At 42.7% G+C, this 19,252-nt stretch overlaps 1 protein-coding gene across 1 annotated transcript in view; it reads right to left on the bottom strand.

Annotated features, from left to right (window-relative positions):
- The window catches only part of MEGF8 (multiple EGF like domains 8), a 119,501-nt gene that overhangs the window by 45,390 nt on the left and 54,859 nt on the right, over nt 1-19,252 (bottom strand). Inside the window, exons 19-26 of the mRNA XM_073602044.1 lie at nt 18,363-18,494; nt 18,164-18,277; nt 13,062-13,304; nt 9,882-10,066; nt 7,512-7,722; nt 4,787-4,985; nt 1,798-1,933; nt 340-554 (exon numbers count right to left, since the gene is read on the bottom strand). Of these exons, the coding sequence (XP_073458145.1) occupies nt 340-554; nt 1,798-1,933; nt 4,787-4,985; nt 7,512-7,722; nt 9,882-10,066; nt 13,062-13,304; nt 18,164-18,277; nt 18,363-18,494 (1,435 nt within the window). The remainder of the gene's footprint in view (nt 1-339; nt 555-1,797; nt 1,934-4,786; nt 4,986-7,511; nt 7,723-9,881; nt 10,067-13,061; nt 13,305-18,163; nt 18,278-18,362; nt 18,495-19,252) is intronic.

The raw sequence follows: 19,252 nt of genomic DNA, 5'->3' as shown, positions 1-19,252 counted from the left end.
AGTTCTGACTTTTCTGGTAGTCAATAAGATCTCTCTGCTGTCTCATAGTTTAGCTTCAATGCTTCCAGGTTCAGCTCCCTGCCCACTGGACAGAGCGATGATTCTCATTCACTGTCCTACAAGAAGGCTGGAGATGAAAAAGTGACACAGGAAGGTGAACAACTGAACCAAGAAGATAAATGGCCTCATTAGGAAATGTGTGTGCCACCTGATCGGTTGTGCAGTGTGGAAAATGTATGAAAATCACAAAGACAGAACTGCAAATCCCTTTGCAGGTAAAGCAGCTTCTGAGTTTGCTTTAAATCAGTTTTGAAAGGGAATGCGTCAACAATCTCTTACCTGGTTACAGACTCCTCTGCCAACATCAGCGGAGCAGTTCCGGGGACAGACATTGCGCAGGCAGTAAGGACCGGACAGTGGGCTCTTGCAGACACAGCTCTGTCCCCGGCACATTTTATTGGGTTCACAAGGCGGGTAACATTCATGCACGGTGTAAGTGGCGTTAAAGCCAGAGGGCTCTGTGTTGTTTGCTTCATAATAAACCACAAGGATCCCTAGGGGAAAAAAATACATAGAAATGTATTATTATTATGTAATGTAAATATTGCAGGTTATCATGCGGGTCATTATCCACTTTAAGACCAGGCCTTTTTCTGACATTTGTTGTTTACGAGTAAAAAATCTGTATTTTTTGCTTGAAAATTATTTAGAATCCTGAAACAATATATTTTAGCAGAGACCCTAGAGAATAAAATGGTGATTGTTGCAATATTTTATGTCACACTGTATTTGAGCAGCGGTCTTTCAAACACAATTTTTTGGGGAAAAAAATACATTTAAAAAAACACAAAACAATAAGGTTAACCCAATTTTGTTGTATAATGTGAAAGATGATTATACACCGAGTAAATAGATACCTAACATGTCATGCTTTAAAATTGCGCACGCTTGTGGAATGGCGACAAACTACTACACTTAAATATCTCCACAGGCGATGCTTTAAAATTTTTTACAGGTTACCTGTTTAGAGTTACAGAGGAGGTCTTTTGCTAGAATTATTGATCTCGCTATAACAATCGCAGCGATACCTCACATGTGTGGTTTGAACACTGTTTTATTTTTTATTTTTACACTGTCTCTTAAATTTAGTTTTTTTTATCACTTTTATTTCTATTACAAGGAATGTAAACATCCCTTGTAACAGAAATAAGCAGGACAGGTCCTCTTTATTGAGAGAACTGGGGTCAAAAAGACCCCAGATCTCTCATTCAGTTAGGCAGTCAGCAAGTGGTTAAACTGAGTATCACTATTCAGCATTTCAAGAAACCTGTAAAGAGAAAAATCTCTGTCTTATAATTATGTTAAACCCCGCCTCCACCATTCAACAGCCAATAGCCACTAAAATTTTAGCATTTGACAAGTGAATAATAGGGGCAGGTATTGATGTTGGGAGGAAGCAGATCTTAATCTTGACTTTAGAAGAGGCCAAGGGGGCTCCATGGGGATTGACCTCAAAAGTAACAGAGGTACTTGAAGGTGCCTGTGCTTCAACAACATAGGGGGGTGTTGCTTCACTTCCTGTTCGGTCTGATGACAAAAAGACAGGAAGTGGAGGAAAATATCTTCACTTCCTTTTATGTCAGACACTCATTAGACAGAAAGGAAGAAACCAGACAGGAAGTTGACAGAGATTCTAATCTTTTGAAGGTAGCAGGCCTATAACCCAGGGCCTATGAAGATCAAGCCTCTGTCCTGTACTGTACAATTAAGATGGGAGCATTTTTTACTGATCTGTACCTGTAGTTGCCTCAACAGTCAATGGTGCTTCACCCCGTCCACGTCCACAGAAAGCTCCGAGCAAGCTGCGGTCAGACTGCAGAAGCCCTGTATCCAGGAAGGCCGGATTCCCATCAAACACATAGACATAGCTATGCTGTAAAGAGAGGATTACAGAAATGAAGAACACCAAAGAGTAAATCTTTCTGCTTAGTAGCATATGTTGAAATACAGCAGCAGTAGACATATTTCACTACTTGGGTATTCATATACACTCCAACCTGGATACTTATGTTAAGCTAAACCTTAAACCACTGCTCAAAAAAATTCAACAAAAATCTGTCAGTTGACAAAACCATTGTCAGTAGCAGGTAGATGGGCCCCACAGCTCCTGTATGCTTTACACGATGTGGGTCCCTGCTCATATCAAAACGTGTTTCACACACTAATATGGCGGAAACAACTTCCCCGTATTAAGACTGGAAACACTATAGGAAGCCAAAGACACTGGCGGGTTGGTGGTTCCCAATCCGCTCTACTACTATATGGCCGCTCAACGCCAACATCTATCAGCCTGGCAAAACTACGCTTCCACAGACCCTATTAAACCCTTTTTATTATTAGGCCCTTTTTTCACAATATTCTAATTTTCTGGAGATATTGAATTTTGGGTTTTCACTAGCTGTAAGCCATAATCAATAATAAAAGAAAGAAATGCTTGAATTATATCACTTTGTGTGCAATGAATCTATATAATATATGAGTTTTACTTTTCAAATTGAATTACTGAAATAAATTAACTTTTTGGTGATATTCTATTTTTTGAGCTGCACCTGTAGGTTATGGAAGTGTCCCAAGCTGATTAGATACTGGACAGCTGTTCCTAAATCGATTATTAATATTTGAACTTCACTCTTCCCTTGGATCCTAAGCTCTGCCTACTGGAATGGTTGGATGAGGAACCATATACTTCTACCTACACTGCAATCCTTTGTGTATTATTTATTGCTCGAAAGCTCATAGCTCAGAATTGGCTTTCTACAACACCCCCTTCTCATACGGTGTGGGTCAAGGCTTGGTAATGATACCCTAATTGGGAAGAAATTGGTATATTAACACAGAGGATGCCTGACAAAATTGACAACTATCTGGGACGCTTGGCTGGGTACTCCTGGTCTAGCATGTTCCAGTTGGTAAGAGACAGAATACTGAGAAAAGGAGTTTCCTCTGACTTAGTATAAAGGTTCCTTATACTCATCCTTAAATATTATATTATCAGCTCTATAGTTATACAAGATTCAGGTCGGTAATCAGCACTACTGTATAGTTGCCACAGATCAGCACCCTCCACCTCCAGGAATACAGGATATAGATCCCAAAGGTATTCCCCACTGGGACCTTCTATCACAAATTATAGATTTGTATTGTATTTAATATACCTAGACATGCCAAGGCTTTTAGGTTATTATACTGTAGTTTAAAGAGGTGTATATGGTTTTTCTTTTCTTTTTTTTTTCTTGTAAATGTTACTGTTTTTTCTAAGTTTTTGAGTCTATTGTCGTGTCACAATATATTGGCTCATGTGTGAATATTATACGTCTTGTTTGAGTAATGCCGCGTACACACGAGCGAACTTTTCGACAGGACTGGTCCGACGGTCTATCCGACGGACTTTACCAACGAACAGACTTGAACAGTGCAGCGCTGGACATAAATCTAGATAAATACTTATACCAAATAATGATAATAATACCAATGAATAATAATAGCAACAATAAAAGTGACAATATGCTAATAAGATGCTATTGTCACTTTTATTGTTGCTATTATTATTCATTGGTATTATTATCATTATTTGGTATAAGTATTCATCTAGATTTATGTCCAGCGCTGCACTGTTCATTATCCACACATTTTTTTGCCTTATATCGGGGTTATAGTGTCCAGCAGCAGGACTCATATCACGGTTATTTTGTTGTTTATTATAGATTTATTCATTTTTCACCATTTATGCACCTAGCGCAATTCTTTATTTATAGTCAACGAACAGACTTGCCTACACACGATCACACCAAAGTCTGACGGATTCGTACGTGATGACATACGACCGGACTAAAATAAGGAAGTTCATAGCCAGTAGCCAATAGCTGCCCTAGCGTCGGTTTTTGTCGGTCGGACTAGCATACAGACGAGCGGATTTTTCGACCGGACTCGAGTCCGTCGTAAAGATTTGAAACATGTTTTATTTCTAGGTCCGTCTGACTTTTGGGAAAAAAAAGTCCGCTGGAGCCCACACACGATCGAATTGTCCGACGGAGTCCGGTCCGCCGGACCAAGTCTGCCGGAAAGTCCGCTTGTGTGTACGCGGCATAATACATTCTTTGAAAGCAGGATCTTTGTCATAGTTTATATGCTAAGGGCTCTTGCAGATTTGAACCTGTGTGGTATCTATGCTTCACGCTGCATTGTTTTCTATATGGTGTTTTTTGTATGTAATTATACAAACAGGTGTAGACCTGTTATGTTATGTGAATAAAAATGATCGGTTTAAAAAAAAAAAAAAGAAATATTGCATATTAGTAGATGATAAACTCTCACTGACAGCCAGCACATAGCAAGCTTCAAGTAGGTGCAGCAGTTTTCAGAAGATAGATTTACTAGCTAATGCTATGGAACAGACCAAAATAGAAGGGAGCTCAGAAGACACAATCTGCAGAGTGAGTTACATAAAAAAGGACGCATTCCCTTCCCTTTCATCTAGCAAGGATGGGGCCATCTTGTTTAGTCAGTTATACACAGGTTGCCAAAAAGACCAATGCTGTGCTTTCATTAGAAATTGCAGCATGCTTTTCCAGCTATAGGTCATGGAAGTACCATGTATGTATTTAAGTAAAACAACTGAGAATTAAAAAAAAAAAAAGAAAAAGTATATAAAACTTTAGTTTGTAAACTTGAAAACGAAAAAAATCCAGCATACTTCACCTTTAAATCAGAAAACAAAATAGGTTACCGTGCAGGGGATATTGAAGTCCGGCTGCAGACTGAAGCTAAGCCTCGGGCAGTTGTCCTCTGGGTGACAGGGCTCAGAGTGAGAAGATACGTTCAGCACCCACAGACAATATGAGCCGCCAGGAGATCCCAGAGCAGAGGAAGACACGTTGGTAAGCAGCTGACGGCCCTGGCATTCAAGATAACAAGTCCCACCAGTCCTATGAAAACAGATGCAGTAGTAAAATATGAAACAATCCTACTAATGAGCTTCATATTGCTTACGGGAAAGCAAGGTTTGCTAGATAGATTTTTTTATTATGAAAAGGTTAAAGTACAACTTCAGCACAAAGTGTGCAAACTAAACCCCCGTTTTTAACACATACTTAAGACAGAATAATTTGGTTGGTTGCAGGCTGGTCGGTAAGTTGCGCTGGGAATTTCTTTGGTTTTGTTTGACATGCTTGCCCTTCCATGTGCTCCTTGCTGCGCAGGCCAGTTATAGGTGGGGGGCAATGAACATTAGTTTATTCAGCAAGTAACCTTTTTAGTTTTCAATAGACTCAGGAGCACTAAAAAACGTCTGTCAAGTTTGTACTGTTGGAACACTGGTGAGGGGACTCACTGGACACCTTTGCTGCCTTTGTACTATATGTTGAGTGTCCAGGGTGCCCCTGCTCCTTAAACAACTTCAGCCCCGGAAGATTTGGCTGCTGAATGACCAAACCTCTTTTTTAGCGATTCGGCACTGCGTCGCTTTAACTGACAATTGCGTGGACGCGCGACGCTGTACCCAAACAAAATTGACGCCCTTTTTTTCCCACAAATAGAGCTTTCTTTTGGTGGTACTTTATCACCTCTGCGTTTTTTTTTTTTTTGCGCTATAAACAAAAAAAAGGAGTGACAATTTTGAAAAAAAAAAAAACACAATATTTTGTACTTTTTGGTATAACAAATATACCCTTTTTTTTTAATCGATTTTTTTCTCAGTTTAGGCCGATATGTATTCTCCTACATATTTTTGGTAATAAAAATCGCAATAAGCGTATATTGATTGGTTTGCGCAAAAGTTATAGTGTTTACAAAATAGGGGATAGATTTATAGCATTTTTTTTTTTTTTTACTAGTAATGGCGGCGATCTGCGATTTTTATCGTGACTGTGACACACATCGGACAAATTTGACATATTTTTGGGACCCTTGACATTTATACAGCGATCAGTGCTATAAAAATGCACTGATTGCTGTAAAAATGTCACTGGCAGTGAAGGGGTTAACACTAGGGGACGAACAAGGGGTTAAATGTGTTACCTAGTGTGTGTACTAACTGAAGGGGGGATGAGACTAGCTAGGGGAAGAGATAGATCGGTGTTCACACTTTGTATGAACAGATGATCAGTCTCTTCTCCCCTCAGACTGTTTACACACAGAGATCACGGTTCTCGCCATGTCACGAGCAATCGCGGGAGCACGGCAGTCATCGCGACCGCCGGGCACTCGCATCGGCTCCGGGGGCAAGCATCAGGTGCGCGCGCCCCTAGTGGCCGCAAACAGAAGCAACGTAACATGTGCCATGAGCCATGTTGCCGCAGTACTACTGCGGCGGCTGGTCAGTAAGCAGTTAAAGAGGGGTGGGCTCCCTCCAGGCTCACCTTCCCTCTATCTATCCATTATTATGCATGTGCTTTTACTATGGAGGCTCTCAAAAATTTACAGAGTTAGGACTGCAGATAATACCGGGGTGCTGTGAAGAGGCTCTGCAGCTTACACATGCATTTGCAAATGTGTTTTTAATGCAAACTGTTAGGATAATTCAGCTGGTTGCAGACTGGTCGGTAAGTTGAGCTGGGAATTTCTTTGGTTTTGTTTTGCATGCGTTGCCCTTCCATGTGCTCCTTGCTGCGAAGGCCGGTTATAGGTGGGGGCAGTGGCCATTTGTTTGTCCAGAAAGTAACCTTTTTAGTTTTAATAGACTTAGGAGGACTAAAAAACATGTTGTTGTCACCAAGATTTCATGTCACTTCCTGTCACTATAACAGCAGGACAAAACACAAGGGGGAGTGATTGTCCAAGAGTCAGCAAGACACAGACAGCAATAATGATGTAACCAAGCAGTGTAAGTCATAAGACTGGATGTACAGAATGTAAACTCACTTGGAAGGTCAGCAATAAATACTGTACGAGGTGTGACAAATTAATTCCCAGAATGCCTGCAGTGTAGCTCTGTTACATCAGAACATTACATTAAGAAATCAAGTGTTTTTGAATGGCATAGGCGGTTGAAGGAGGGACAGGAAGATTTCCACAACGACACAAGAAGTGGGCAGCTAAAAATGCAAAGGACAGATGCAAATGTGGACAGAGTGTAAACCCTCATACGCTCATGCTGGAGGAGGGGAAAGTTCACTACGAGTTCATAGAACATGGTACAACAGGCAACCAACATTGTTACTTGGAAATTCTGAATAGGTTACGGGGATCTATTTGGGGGGAAAAGCCCAGAACTCTGGCCTCACAAGTGGATTCTCCACCACGACCATGCTCCTATACAACCATTTTTTTACACTCCATTCCAGGAATTAAATTGTTGTCACACCTTGTAAATAGGTTTAAATGGTGTCTTTAGACTGTCTGCAAGGAGTTGAGCTGTTAATGCAGATGTAAGTTTACCCCAGAATAATGCAGACACCTCGGATCCCCTTTTACAGAGAACAGTAACAGATCTTGCACATCATGTGTCAACATACCTAGGGTCTCCATAGTACCCGGGTGCACACTTTTCGCAGTGTTCTCCCTGAGTGTTGTCTGTACAGTAGCACACACCCGTCTCTCGGTCACAATAGCCCATTTCTGGGGTCCCGTGTTTGTTGCAGGCACATTCCTGGCACCCCGGCTTCTGTGTGGCACTTCCAAAGCTGCCAGGTTGGCACTCCTGGCAATGTTCCCCTTGTGTCCAATCTATATAAAAGATTGCAGGCACACATTATACTACTACCTTGACAATAAACCTATTTATCAACACTTTTACATTGCATGTCTTTCCTGCTGCTTCCAAAAAGACGTCTGTATATATTTAATCATACCATTCGCTTTACTCTGACTAAAATAAAACTCACCCTATGCTTGTGAATGGTTAGTTGAAATAGCATAGTGCTCTCTGACAAAACTAGTTTGTATGTTCTCCCTACATTTGTGTACGTTTCCTCTAGGTGAGGGGTGCCCAAGCGGTGGCATAGAGGCCACACATGGCTCGCGGAGCCTTCTGATGTCGCCTACGACCTCCTGCTCTGGGATGGCAGGTCAGCAAGTCTAGATCACAGGTTGCCGACCCTCCTTACCAGAGCATCAGAATTGTAAATAGAGTCGGTAGTAGAGGAAGCAAACGGCTGTGGAGCAGAGCCGCATAAGAAGATGCTTTTTGTATAGCGCAGGCTCCTGTCACAGGCGGAGTTATACCAAATTTACTCCTCCTGGGGCAGCAACAGCCAGTGATACCTGAATGAAGATTGTTACTAAAGGTTAGTTTATAACTAGTATCACAGTTTATATACTGTATGGACATACCTGTTCTGCAGTGGTTACTGGGCTGCTTTCAAATTGATCCACAAGTGCAGCGCAGTGCACCTGCGGGTTACCTTCAATGAGCCATAGACTTCTGTTATTACCGGCAGGTTACCTGGACTGAGCCGTAGACTTCTGTTATTACCGGCAGGTTACCTTCACTGAGCCATAAACTTCTGTTATTACCGGCAGGTTACCTGGACTGAGCCATAAACTTCTGTTATTACCAGCAGGTTACCTGGACTGAGCCAGACTTCTGTTATTACCGGCAGGTTACCTGGACTGAGCCATAAACTTCTGTTGTTACCGGCAGGTTACCTGGACTGAGCCATAAACTTCTGTTATTACCGGCAGGTTACCTGGACTGAGCCATAGACTTCTGTTATTACCTGTGGGTTTGGTGCACTTTCTGAAAGCGCACCAAACTAAATCATTATGAAATACTCGCCTTAGATCGAAGCCCCCACAGCGGTCCCGGCACACTGCTCTGCCTGGCGACATGTCTCCCAGAGTTATTTCTGGGTATCGCGGGCTCCAGTGCTGTGATTGGCCGGAGCCACGATGACGTCACTCCCACGCATGTGCACGGGAGCCGCAGGTAACGGCACGTCAGCTGAAGCAACTGTACGCACGAGCCGTTGCTTCAGTGCACATGAGCCGATGACGTCAGCACATGCTGATAAAGGAGATATCTCCTAAACCGAGCAGGTTTAGGAGATATCCACGGTAGCTATAGGTAAGCTTTATTATAGGCTTCCCTGTAGTGAAAAGTGGTTGTAAAGAGTTTACAACCACTTTAACTACAAACCATCTATTAATATGTTATGGAGAAGAGATGTCTGTAGTTCCATCAAAGCGTGACAACTTTAGGCAAGTATTGTCAGAACAGGAAGTGTGTTACTGGCAGGATCATCAGATGAAAATAAAGAGAAAAAAAACCCTAAAATAGAAAGCTAATACAACCACCACATCTCAGGAATTATCTGCAATAAAAAAAATGTAATTCTTGGTTTGAATGCAGATTAAATCATGCGCTGGGATTGATTTACTAAACCTGGAGAATGCTAAATCTGGTGCAGTTGTGCATGGTAGCCAATCAGCTTCCAACTTCAGCTTGTTCAATTAAGCTTTGACAAAAAGAAAATGATTGGTTCCTATACACAGCTAAACCAGATTTTGCACTATCCAGTTTTAGTAAATCAAGCCCAATGATTTGATTTAGGTATTCTAGGTTGCATAATGACAGACAGTTGCACCTACAGTAAATTAGTACAGTATTTGACAGGATTGATGGTGCAAATTGAGTTGTCCTGTTAATAGTTTTCCAATGTAAATCTTGTTTCCTTAAAAAAAAAAAAGGCTCTGATAATCCCAACTTGCTTTTGTTAATCGTAAAGCGATTGATTAATCGTGCACGCTCCAGTTTTAGTAAATCAACCCCATGTATGTGTTACATACTGTCCAGTCAACAGCCACCCACCCAAACAACCTACTTTATGCTGCATCCTGAAGTATATGATTTAGCATAGCACACTCCTTGCCGTCCCCTCACTCACCCTGACAAGCATCGCAGATTCCTGGTCCATGAGGACAGGTACTGTGGAAGTTACACCCGCAGTCCACGCTGCACTCGACTCCACTTTCTGTCACAGTTGTGCTGTTAGAAGTCCATCCGAGGTCACACAGACAGGCGAAAAATGGAGGCCCACTGCAAGAGCCATGGGAGCACTCATTGTAACACCTTGTGAGCAAACAAAAAATAAAAATCACTGTCAAAGTAAAAGAGGCAAAAGTGAAAACTTAAAAGTATAACTAAAAGCAAAACATTTTTTAAGGAGTGGAGATGGATTACAACACCTGTTTTTATTGCTACCTCTGCCCCCCGTTGGGGAGATTCGCCAGCTCTATTTGTCCCGTTTACAGTTATCATCATCAGTGAAAGTAAAATAGAATCTCAAATTTTGGGTTGTCCCCAGAACATTTGTCCTCAGGGCACATTTTCTAATGGGGACACTGGGGGGGGGATTGGGTGGCTCCAATGGATTCCCCTAAATTGCTGGGATTTTCTCACTTCCTGTTTGGCTATGGGACAGAAAGTGAAGGTAAATCTCCCCAATGGGACACAGATGGCAAGAGAAAAACTGACAGGGGTTATAACCTTCCCTTACTCTATCCAAAATGGAAAAAAAAAAGTTTTGCCTAGTTCTATTTTTAAAAGTACAAAAAAGTTAAAGCGGAGTTCTACCCAAAAGTGGAACTTCTGCTAATCTGTCTCCTCTCCCCCTCCGGTGCCACAATTGGCACCTTTCGGGGGGGAGGGGGGACAGGATACCTGTCTTTGACAGGTATCCTGTTCCCACTTCCGGGAGTTCGGGCTGCGGTCCATGACATCACCGTGGGGCTCCCTCCTCCTCTCCCTGTCGCCGGGCCAGTAGGAGAGAGGAGCGGGGCCTCGCGCATGTGCAGTAGGGTTCCTGGCGTGAAGTCGCAAGGCTACACTGCCGGGTACCCTTACCCGCAATGGAGGCGGCAGCACCCGACAGCTGATGGAAACATCAGCTGCGGTGCCGACATTGCTGGACTCCAGGACAGGTAAGCGTCCGATTATTAAAGCAGCTGCAGTATGAGTAGCTGCTAGCATTTCATTTCATTTTTTTGGGGGGCGGAACACCGCTTTAAAGTGATTGTAAAGGAAAGAAATGTATTTTTAAAAAAAACACCTCGAAGTGTTCGAGAAATGTTCTTATCTTTGAAAATGGGTACAAAGTGTTGTACCGCTGGTATTACACGCCAGCCCGGCTGGCTCACATCCTTCGACTTGTTTTTGCGGTTGTAACCAGCAGGAAACAAAGGCGTATCTGGTGGAATTGTTTAAAGGCGAGCAGACTGTGGATTCAGGTCTATGCTTTGTTTCGTACACTTACACAAGGAAACTCTTTTGAGGCTCTTCTTTTTAAGCCTATAGATACCCCCTTTCGCGCTGAGCGACAACTCTCTACCTTTTTGTTCACCGCGACCAAACTCACTATCGCTAGGGCACTGAAGTCCCCGTTCCTTCGTTTTGAAGCGGTAAAACGCCACATGGACGATATTATGGCTAACGGAAAACTGACAGCCGTGTTCTTTGCCTCTCGTAACAAATTTCTTAGCGTTTGGCAACCTTGGATATTATATTCTCACCCTTCGCATTATGACCACCAGTTGTTGGACATTTGATGCACCAGCGCCCCTGACCCCTGGGATGCTCTACTTCTTCTGTTCTCTCTTCCTTCTCTCTCTTCTTTCCCTTTTCTCTCTTTCTTTTTCTCCTCCTCTTGGGGTTTTTCCCCTCTGGATTACCCGTTATGCATACCGGTCCTTCTTGGCTGGTCCCTTTTTATCAATGGACAACTTTCACCTTATGTATGCGACAATTATATTTCTACTTCCATTATGTGTGGACTTTTATCTGTCTTATCTGACTTTTATTTGTGCACTATTTTGATATTCCTTAAATATGTGCGTTTTTTTGTAATTTTTACTGTTGCTATCTATCAATAAAATGTATTGTAACAAAAAAAATAAAAAATAAATAACAGACATGTTATACTTACCTTCTCTGTGCAGTGGTTTTGCACAGAGCAGCCCGGATCCTGTTCTCGGGTCCTCCACTTGCGCTCCGGCCCCCCCCCCTCGCCGAGTGCCCCTATAGCAAGCCACTTACTGTGGGGGCACTCGTGCATGCTCGCTCCGGAGCTGGGTCTCTGCATCCATAAGACACAGAGAGCATGGCTTAACCCACGCTCCATGCTCCCACCTCACTGGTTGTGATTGACAATGGCTCCTGCTGCTGCATCATAGCCATTTAGAAGGGAGAGATCCGGGAGCCTCGGTATATGTACCTGTACATCGCTGGATCGAGATCGGGTTTAGGTATGTATTGGGGGGGGGGCTGTGGGGGGAGCTGCACACTGAAGGATTTTTACTCTCATGCATAAAATGCATGAAGATAAAGAACTTTCAGACCTTACAACCACTAAAAATTTAATTCCAGTCAGGTAGATTTTTGGGGCTACAATAAGTCAAAGTTTCTGCTACACAGGGCATTTAAATGTAGACATTGGCAAGTAACTATTTACATTGCATATTACTAAATGTAGTATTACTATTTAATCTGCAGTACTTTAAATGTACCTGAAACCCTTAAATAGCAAAGGTAGCAATTTGATCAGTATCAATTCACCAAGAACCAGTGGCATTCATGTGGCATGAGGTACCATCCAAAGGTGACCGCCATCTATTTGGGAGAGTGTGACCATATCTAATGACCTATTTTTTCCAAACTACTTGTCCAGCCCAGAAAAAGTGGCGAAAAAGGGGTCTGTCTGCTGGTATCATGATTTTCAAGTGTAAAATATATTTTATTGTTGTTTAATATAAAGAATAAATAAAATGGATTTGCTTTAACCAACACAATTTGGGAGCTTGTTTTCTTTATCAAATGGTGCAATATCACCTTAGATCAGGGGTCTCAAACTGGCGGCCCTCCAGCCTCATAGGACTTGTAGTTTCGCAACAGCTGGAGGGCCGCCAGTTGGAGACCCGTGCCTTACATGGAACACTAATAGAGCTTGTGGAGATTTCATGGGTGACAGGTAATCCTAAATAATGTACTTTGCTTTCTTATACCTATATATGTTAATAATAAGTGAAATCCAAACTATTATGACCATGTTTTCTTTAATATCTGAACTTACGTTTGATTGCAGTGAGTGACGCCGTCGCCAGTATATCCGCGGTCACAGTGACACTCGTAGGAGTCAGGAGTGTTTCTGCAAGTGGCATATTTGTGACAGGTGGCCATCCCCAGCCTGCACTCATCCACATCTGGGCAATACGCATACGACCACTGAGCAGGTTCTGGTGGGAGGCCAGCGAGCGTCAGAGCTCTGTAACATGAAGCGTATCCCCTAACACCAGAGTAATCTCCAGAGAAGCACCTGAGGGAGAAAGAAGAACTTATCAGGGCAAATGATTGAATACCTTCTAACCATGAGTCACTCAGAAAGCAGAGGGATGGAAGGCTGGGAATTTTTTCCTTAGGAGACATGACCACACTTTTGGTGTGCAGGATAAATGCATCATAAAAAGCACTCAGGGAGAGATTTTGCATAACAAGGATCACTGGTTTTCACAAGGGCACCGTTATTTCTCAAGCAGGGTACACACTAACTGTGAGCTCCGTCAGCTGTCGCAGCGTTCTTCTCCGCTGCGCTGTTGTGTTCTTTCAGGAGGACGCCCCCCTCACCCCCCCCCCCCCCCCCGCCAGAACACTCCGATCAGCACTCTCTGCTGTTGGCTAATACCGCTGATTGGGAGTCGTCGGCTGCTGGTTTTCCAGCATGCAGGTCTGACAGAAGCTGGCTTCCGTCGGACAGACTGCCACACAAATGGGGAGAACATTTTTTTTGAACCAGCAAATGTCTTTCGACATTCTGCCCGTGTGTATGGGGCTTTAGCTAATTGCATACAATTACCATATCATGCAAGCATCATTGTAGGACAGATTTGGTAGATTCCATGCAGAATTTTTGGATTTGTGTGAAGACATTCAGAGCTTTGAGATACAGAATTGGGCGACTGTCCTCTTTGGACTTGGGAACAGGTTGGAGTAAAACCCCTGGAATCATTCTTCACAGCGTATGACGTAGCGTATTCAACCATAGCGTATGACGTCAGCACTCATTTCAACAGTGATAACCCTTTCTGCAGGGAAATAAAGGCGCCAAGCAACCTAAGAATTTGAAATAGCTTCCAACTCATGGCCCAACCAGCCTACATACTGGTGAAACACTAATTAAACAAAACTTTCTTTGCTTGAATGTAGATTTAATGTAGAAAAGGGTATGCACAACTGAATAGATATCAACAGGGGAACTTGACCCGTTTCGCACGGGCTGTCCAATCAGGTCCATCTGTCAGTTTTTCAGGCGGACCTAATCGGACCCTCCAGTCTCCCCTATAGAGCAGTGGATGTCAGCGGTGACATGTGCACTGATATCAGCCGCTATCTGATCTGATCCTGTCCGCAAAATCCAAACGGATGGGTGTTCTTTTTTCCATCCGTCTGGAAGATCGGAAGAAAACAGATAGGCTGTGTCCGTCTCCGCTCTGCATAGTGAGTGGAGACAGACCTGTCATCTGCCTGCTCAGCAGGGATCAGCGGAGCGAACCCCGCTGAGCAAGCGGATTCCATTCCATTGAGGCACCCATGTGAAAGGGACCTAATCCTAAGGCCTACTCAATAAGTGAGTTGTCAGAGGCAGGGCAAGTGCTGAGGAAATGCCAATGACTCTGGAGCTGAAAATCGATCTGCAGCAAACATATACTGAATGGAGTCTAGTCATTGGCCTACATAGAACCCAGTGCACCAAGGTCCCTTCCAGTCTATCCCTGCATGTCTAGTTCAGCAAGGGCCAGATGCAGTACTATAAAAGCAGATTATAGAGTATAATCTGAGTGGCTCTATAATATCATGCACCTCATCCCGCTTAGCAAAATTATAAATATGGAGGAATGGGAATATAATGGTGCTAATAACAAATAGTTCATAACAAGTTAAATAAAATAAATTTCTTTATTAGTACAAAAAGGTAAGGGGGAGAGTCAACAAGGGATATTGAAATGATTAAAATCAATGCAGAGCATATACACTATACATATATTGGGTTGCTGGTGACCCACAAAGGAAAAGAAAAGGTGGTCACAGATGGAAGTTGAATCCCAACATGTTTTGCCAATGATGGCTTCCTCGGGGGATAATGTGGGACCACCACAATGATCTAGCTCTCAATCAGCTCCCAAACGGGAAGGGGGGGGGGAGATGGATGTCAAAAACTAGCTCCAGCCAAGAATGGTACAGGGAAGACCATGGTCGCAGGAGATAAAAAAGGACACAGTATGCTCAAAATTGAAAAATAGATGAATTTGGGGGTGCCAGTGTGCTGGTATAAATATAGAGATGAGACCAAAAGTTGTTCCAAACCTTGAACACACACAGCTCAATGACCACTGCACACGAAAGAAGAAAAGTAAGGTCGCCCCCCAATCTCCAGCCAGGACTGATTGAGAGCTGGGTCATTGTGGTAGTCCCACATTATCCCCTGAGGAAGCCATCATTGGCGAAACATGTTGGGAATCAACTTCCATCTGTGATCACCTTTTCTTTTCCTTTGTGGGTTACCAGCAACCCAATATATGTATCATGTATATGCTCTACAATGATTTTAATCATTTCAATATCCCTTGTTGACTCTCCCCCTTACCTTTTTGTACTAATAAAGAAATTTATTTTATTCAACTTGTTATGAACTATTTGTTATTAGCACCATTATAATCCCATTCCTTTGCATTTATAATATTACTATAACAGCAGTAGAATGACTGCAGTACACAGTACAATGACCTAGAATGACCACTCTGAGAAGCTACAAGAGAAGAGGTGAAGCTACAGTAGTGACGTATAGCAGAGTCACGATTGAAGGAAAGACTGCAGAAGAAAAAAAAAAGGTGCTATCAAAAAATTTAGATTCTCTTAACACAGCAGAGGTGTAAAAACAACATTCATTTTCCTAAGACACTAGCAAATAAAATTAGGCATGCTGGTAGAGAGGGATTATCCTGGACTAACCTACACTATTTGTTATGTTTTTTTACATTTCTAATCCTTCTGCAGGTAGTAGTATAACCAGAAGTTTTAAGACTTCCTCTTTATCTTAAAGTGGTTGTAACCATGAAAAAAAAAATGCTCCTGTTCTTTTAAAGCATGATAAATAGCACTGTGCTTTTGCAAGGTCATTTGGTCCAATACATGTTCTAAAATACCTGGTTGATCCTGCCTGTTCCTGTGTTACCCTATATGTACTGAGCATGCTTATCATGGCTGCTGATCCATGACAGCGTGGTCAGTTTACGTCCCTACGTCATCCCGCTGTGTGTTCAGAGTCCCTGCATCTCCCACTCACTTGCTGCCTGTAAATGACATAGTCTGTGTTGTGAACTGATCTCCTCCCCGCCCCTCCCCTCCTGCCTCTATTCCCCTGTGTCTGTAAAGTAACCTATATATATAAATTACTTGTATCCCTTCTGTTTTAGGAAGATATAAAGTACAGTGTGTCAGTTTTTTTGGAATGTGGACCATGACCGCCCTGGACCTGTGTGAACCGGCCCTACTGAGAGCCGGTCACACTCGCATGTCATGCGAATTGGATGCGGGGAAAGCCGCACCCAATTCGCACATATGTGAACCTGGCCTCAGAGTTTAGTAAATGAGCAGAAGCTCTGCTGACTTTTATCATACAATCACGTGCAAGCAAATAATGCTGAAGTGTAAAATAAGTGCAGTGCTAATATCACAAAATTGATGTTCCCAAAGAAATTTCACCAAAGACAAATACTGACATCATGAAATGGTGAAAGTAAACTAAAAAAGAAAACTAAAGTGAAGTGCCACCTCCAAAAATATTAATTATATTCTGGTAAACTGGTGAGTGGAAATTGTGAATATTACATCACCAATTAATAAAGACACTCAAATTAGGATATATAATAAAACATAAAAAGTATAAATGTAAGAAAAACATATAAATTCACATTAACGGGTGAAAAATATTTCTCAACCATGGAAAAAAACACTCCAGATATGAATAATTCTAGATCCAAATATGAAATATTGAAGTTGATCTTAAAATCATATGTGAAAACATTGCAAATATGGAAAACTAAAGGGAAGTCCCAGTGTGAAAAATTAAATAAGTCCCATTAATCTTGCAAAAGGGAGATTAGCCAGTGAATAGTGCAGCAAAACAATTTGTGAAGAAGGATCCCTCATCCAGAAAAACAGAACACCCGAGGTGAGTATATATTCTCCTTACTGACTGAAAAGACCAATAAGTTGGTCTCACCAAGCCCAAGGAATTTGGTCTCCCAAAAACCTATAGGACATCTGAGAATGCTGGATCTGTATCAATCTGTGTCACTCAAAATCATAAAAGCAGAGAGGGCTCCCATAGTGTAGCATTTGAGTAAAATGTATTGAGCTCAATAGAATTGCACTTACAGAAAAGCAGCTGAATGAGCGCAATCAAACACACAGCATCACAGTGGATCCGAACGGCGGCGTCTCTCGAGGCTTCCTTCGCTCGCTGTCCCCTACAAACCATCACCTCCGAAGAGGAAAAACATGATGACGTCAGAGATGCAGGCTCCTCCCTACGTGTTTCGTCACTAGCAGACGTCGTCTGGGGATTGGTGCTGGCAGCTCTCCTTTCTTGATTTATTTTAAGCATATTTGTTTCTAGCGCAGCGTTTGGCCTTTTTTACCTCTTTACCTAAGCAAAAAATGCTGTTTTTTTTTTCCTTGTACATGATTGGGTATTCTTTGCAAAGTGAAGCTTTACCTAATTTACTAAGCTATGCAGCAATTGAAGTGCACAGTCTATTTGCCTTTAGTAAATCAACTCCTATGACTTTGAAAGGTTTTATACATTCTTTAAAGTTGGTTAAAGTGCCTCCTGAGCTGTGCAACGAAACAAGATGATCTAATTGTATAGATCCAGCAGATGCAATGGGGGTGATTTACTAAAATTGGAGCACTCAGAATTTAGTGCAACTGTGCATGGTAGCCAATCAGCTTCTAACATCAGCTTCTTCAACTAAGGCTTTGATGATAAATCCTGGAAGCTGATTTGATTGTATGCAGAACTGCACCAGATTTTGCATGCGCCAGTTTTGGTAAATCTCCCCCAATGGATCTCTTTAGCTCTGAAGTGACCCTACATAAATATGCGCATTGACTTACCTCCCCAAGGTCGGGTTGTCAGTATTCCCACACCAGCCGCACTCAAAGTTTTGCAAACACTCCCGGCAGGTGTTAAACCTGGAGCAATCCATACACTGGGGCACAGAGTGGACACTGCAGAGGAGAGAGACATTGGCAGGGGATTTGGAGAAAGGCATTGCAAAGAGTCTAATGACACTATATAGTGATTGGTACATACCTGTCGTACCAGTCCCTGCAGTCACCATAAGGATACTTTGCCAGATAAGCAGCAAAGTAAAAGCAGCTTTCAGTAGACTGGCACCATGCACAGTGGCTGGAGTTAGAAAGACATTCAGCGCATGTCCTACGCCTGAAAGAAACAGATAACTATGAAAGTCAAACCAACCATTGAAAAAAACTTGGGAAAGAAAAACATCAAAAGAGTAAAGTGAAGCCCCCCTTTAGCCACCCACCCTTGAGGCATATATGCTGTAAATCCAACAGAAACTAGAGGACATAAATAACTTTTGACAGACACAGAAGACTTGGACATGAGAGAGAGGGATGAATTAAAGCAGAGCTTCACCCAAAAGGGGGAGTTCTGTAAGTCCTCCTCCCTCCTCTGCCACATTTGGCAAGTCATTTTTTTCAGGGGGGGAGCAGATACTAGTTTTGACAGATACCCGCTCCCACTTTTGCTCGGATCACCTAGGTGATTAAAGTGGAAGTTCTCCTCCCCCCTCCCTCCCTGCAGTCTCCTGGGAAACACCACAGGTCCCAGAAGACTGCAGGACCAATCACAAAGCGCAGCGCGACTCGTGCATGCGCAGTGGGCAGCTGGCTGCGAAGCCGTGAGCAGTACAGCCGCCTCCCCACAATTAAGGTGGCAGCACCAGGAACACAAAGGCTAGTGAAAAACCAGGCCCGGGTGAGGACGGCGCTGGATCGTTAGACAGGTAATTGTCCTGTTATTAAAAGTCAGCAGCTACAGGATTTGTAGTTGCTGACATTTACAATTTTTTTTTTTCTTCAAAGTGGAGAACCACTTTAAAGTAAACCAATGCTTTGCCCCTGCTAGGAAGGGCAATATGTTTACTTTTATACCCCTTTCCCCAGCAGTACATACTT

The sequence above is a fragment of the Aquarana catesbeiana genome, linkage group LG10 (genome assembly GCF_042186555.1).
Source record: "Aquarana catesbeiana isolate 2022-GZ linkage group LG10, ASM4218655v1, whole genome shotgun sequence".
In the NCBI taxonomy this organism is placed as follows: domain Eukaryota; kingdom Metazoa; phylum Chordata; class Amphibia; order Anura; family Ranidae; genus Aquarana; species Aquarana catesbeiana.
The sequence above is the reverse complement of the archived record's forward strand: the minus strand, read 5'-3'. Positions and strand labels throughout refer to the sequence as shown.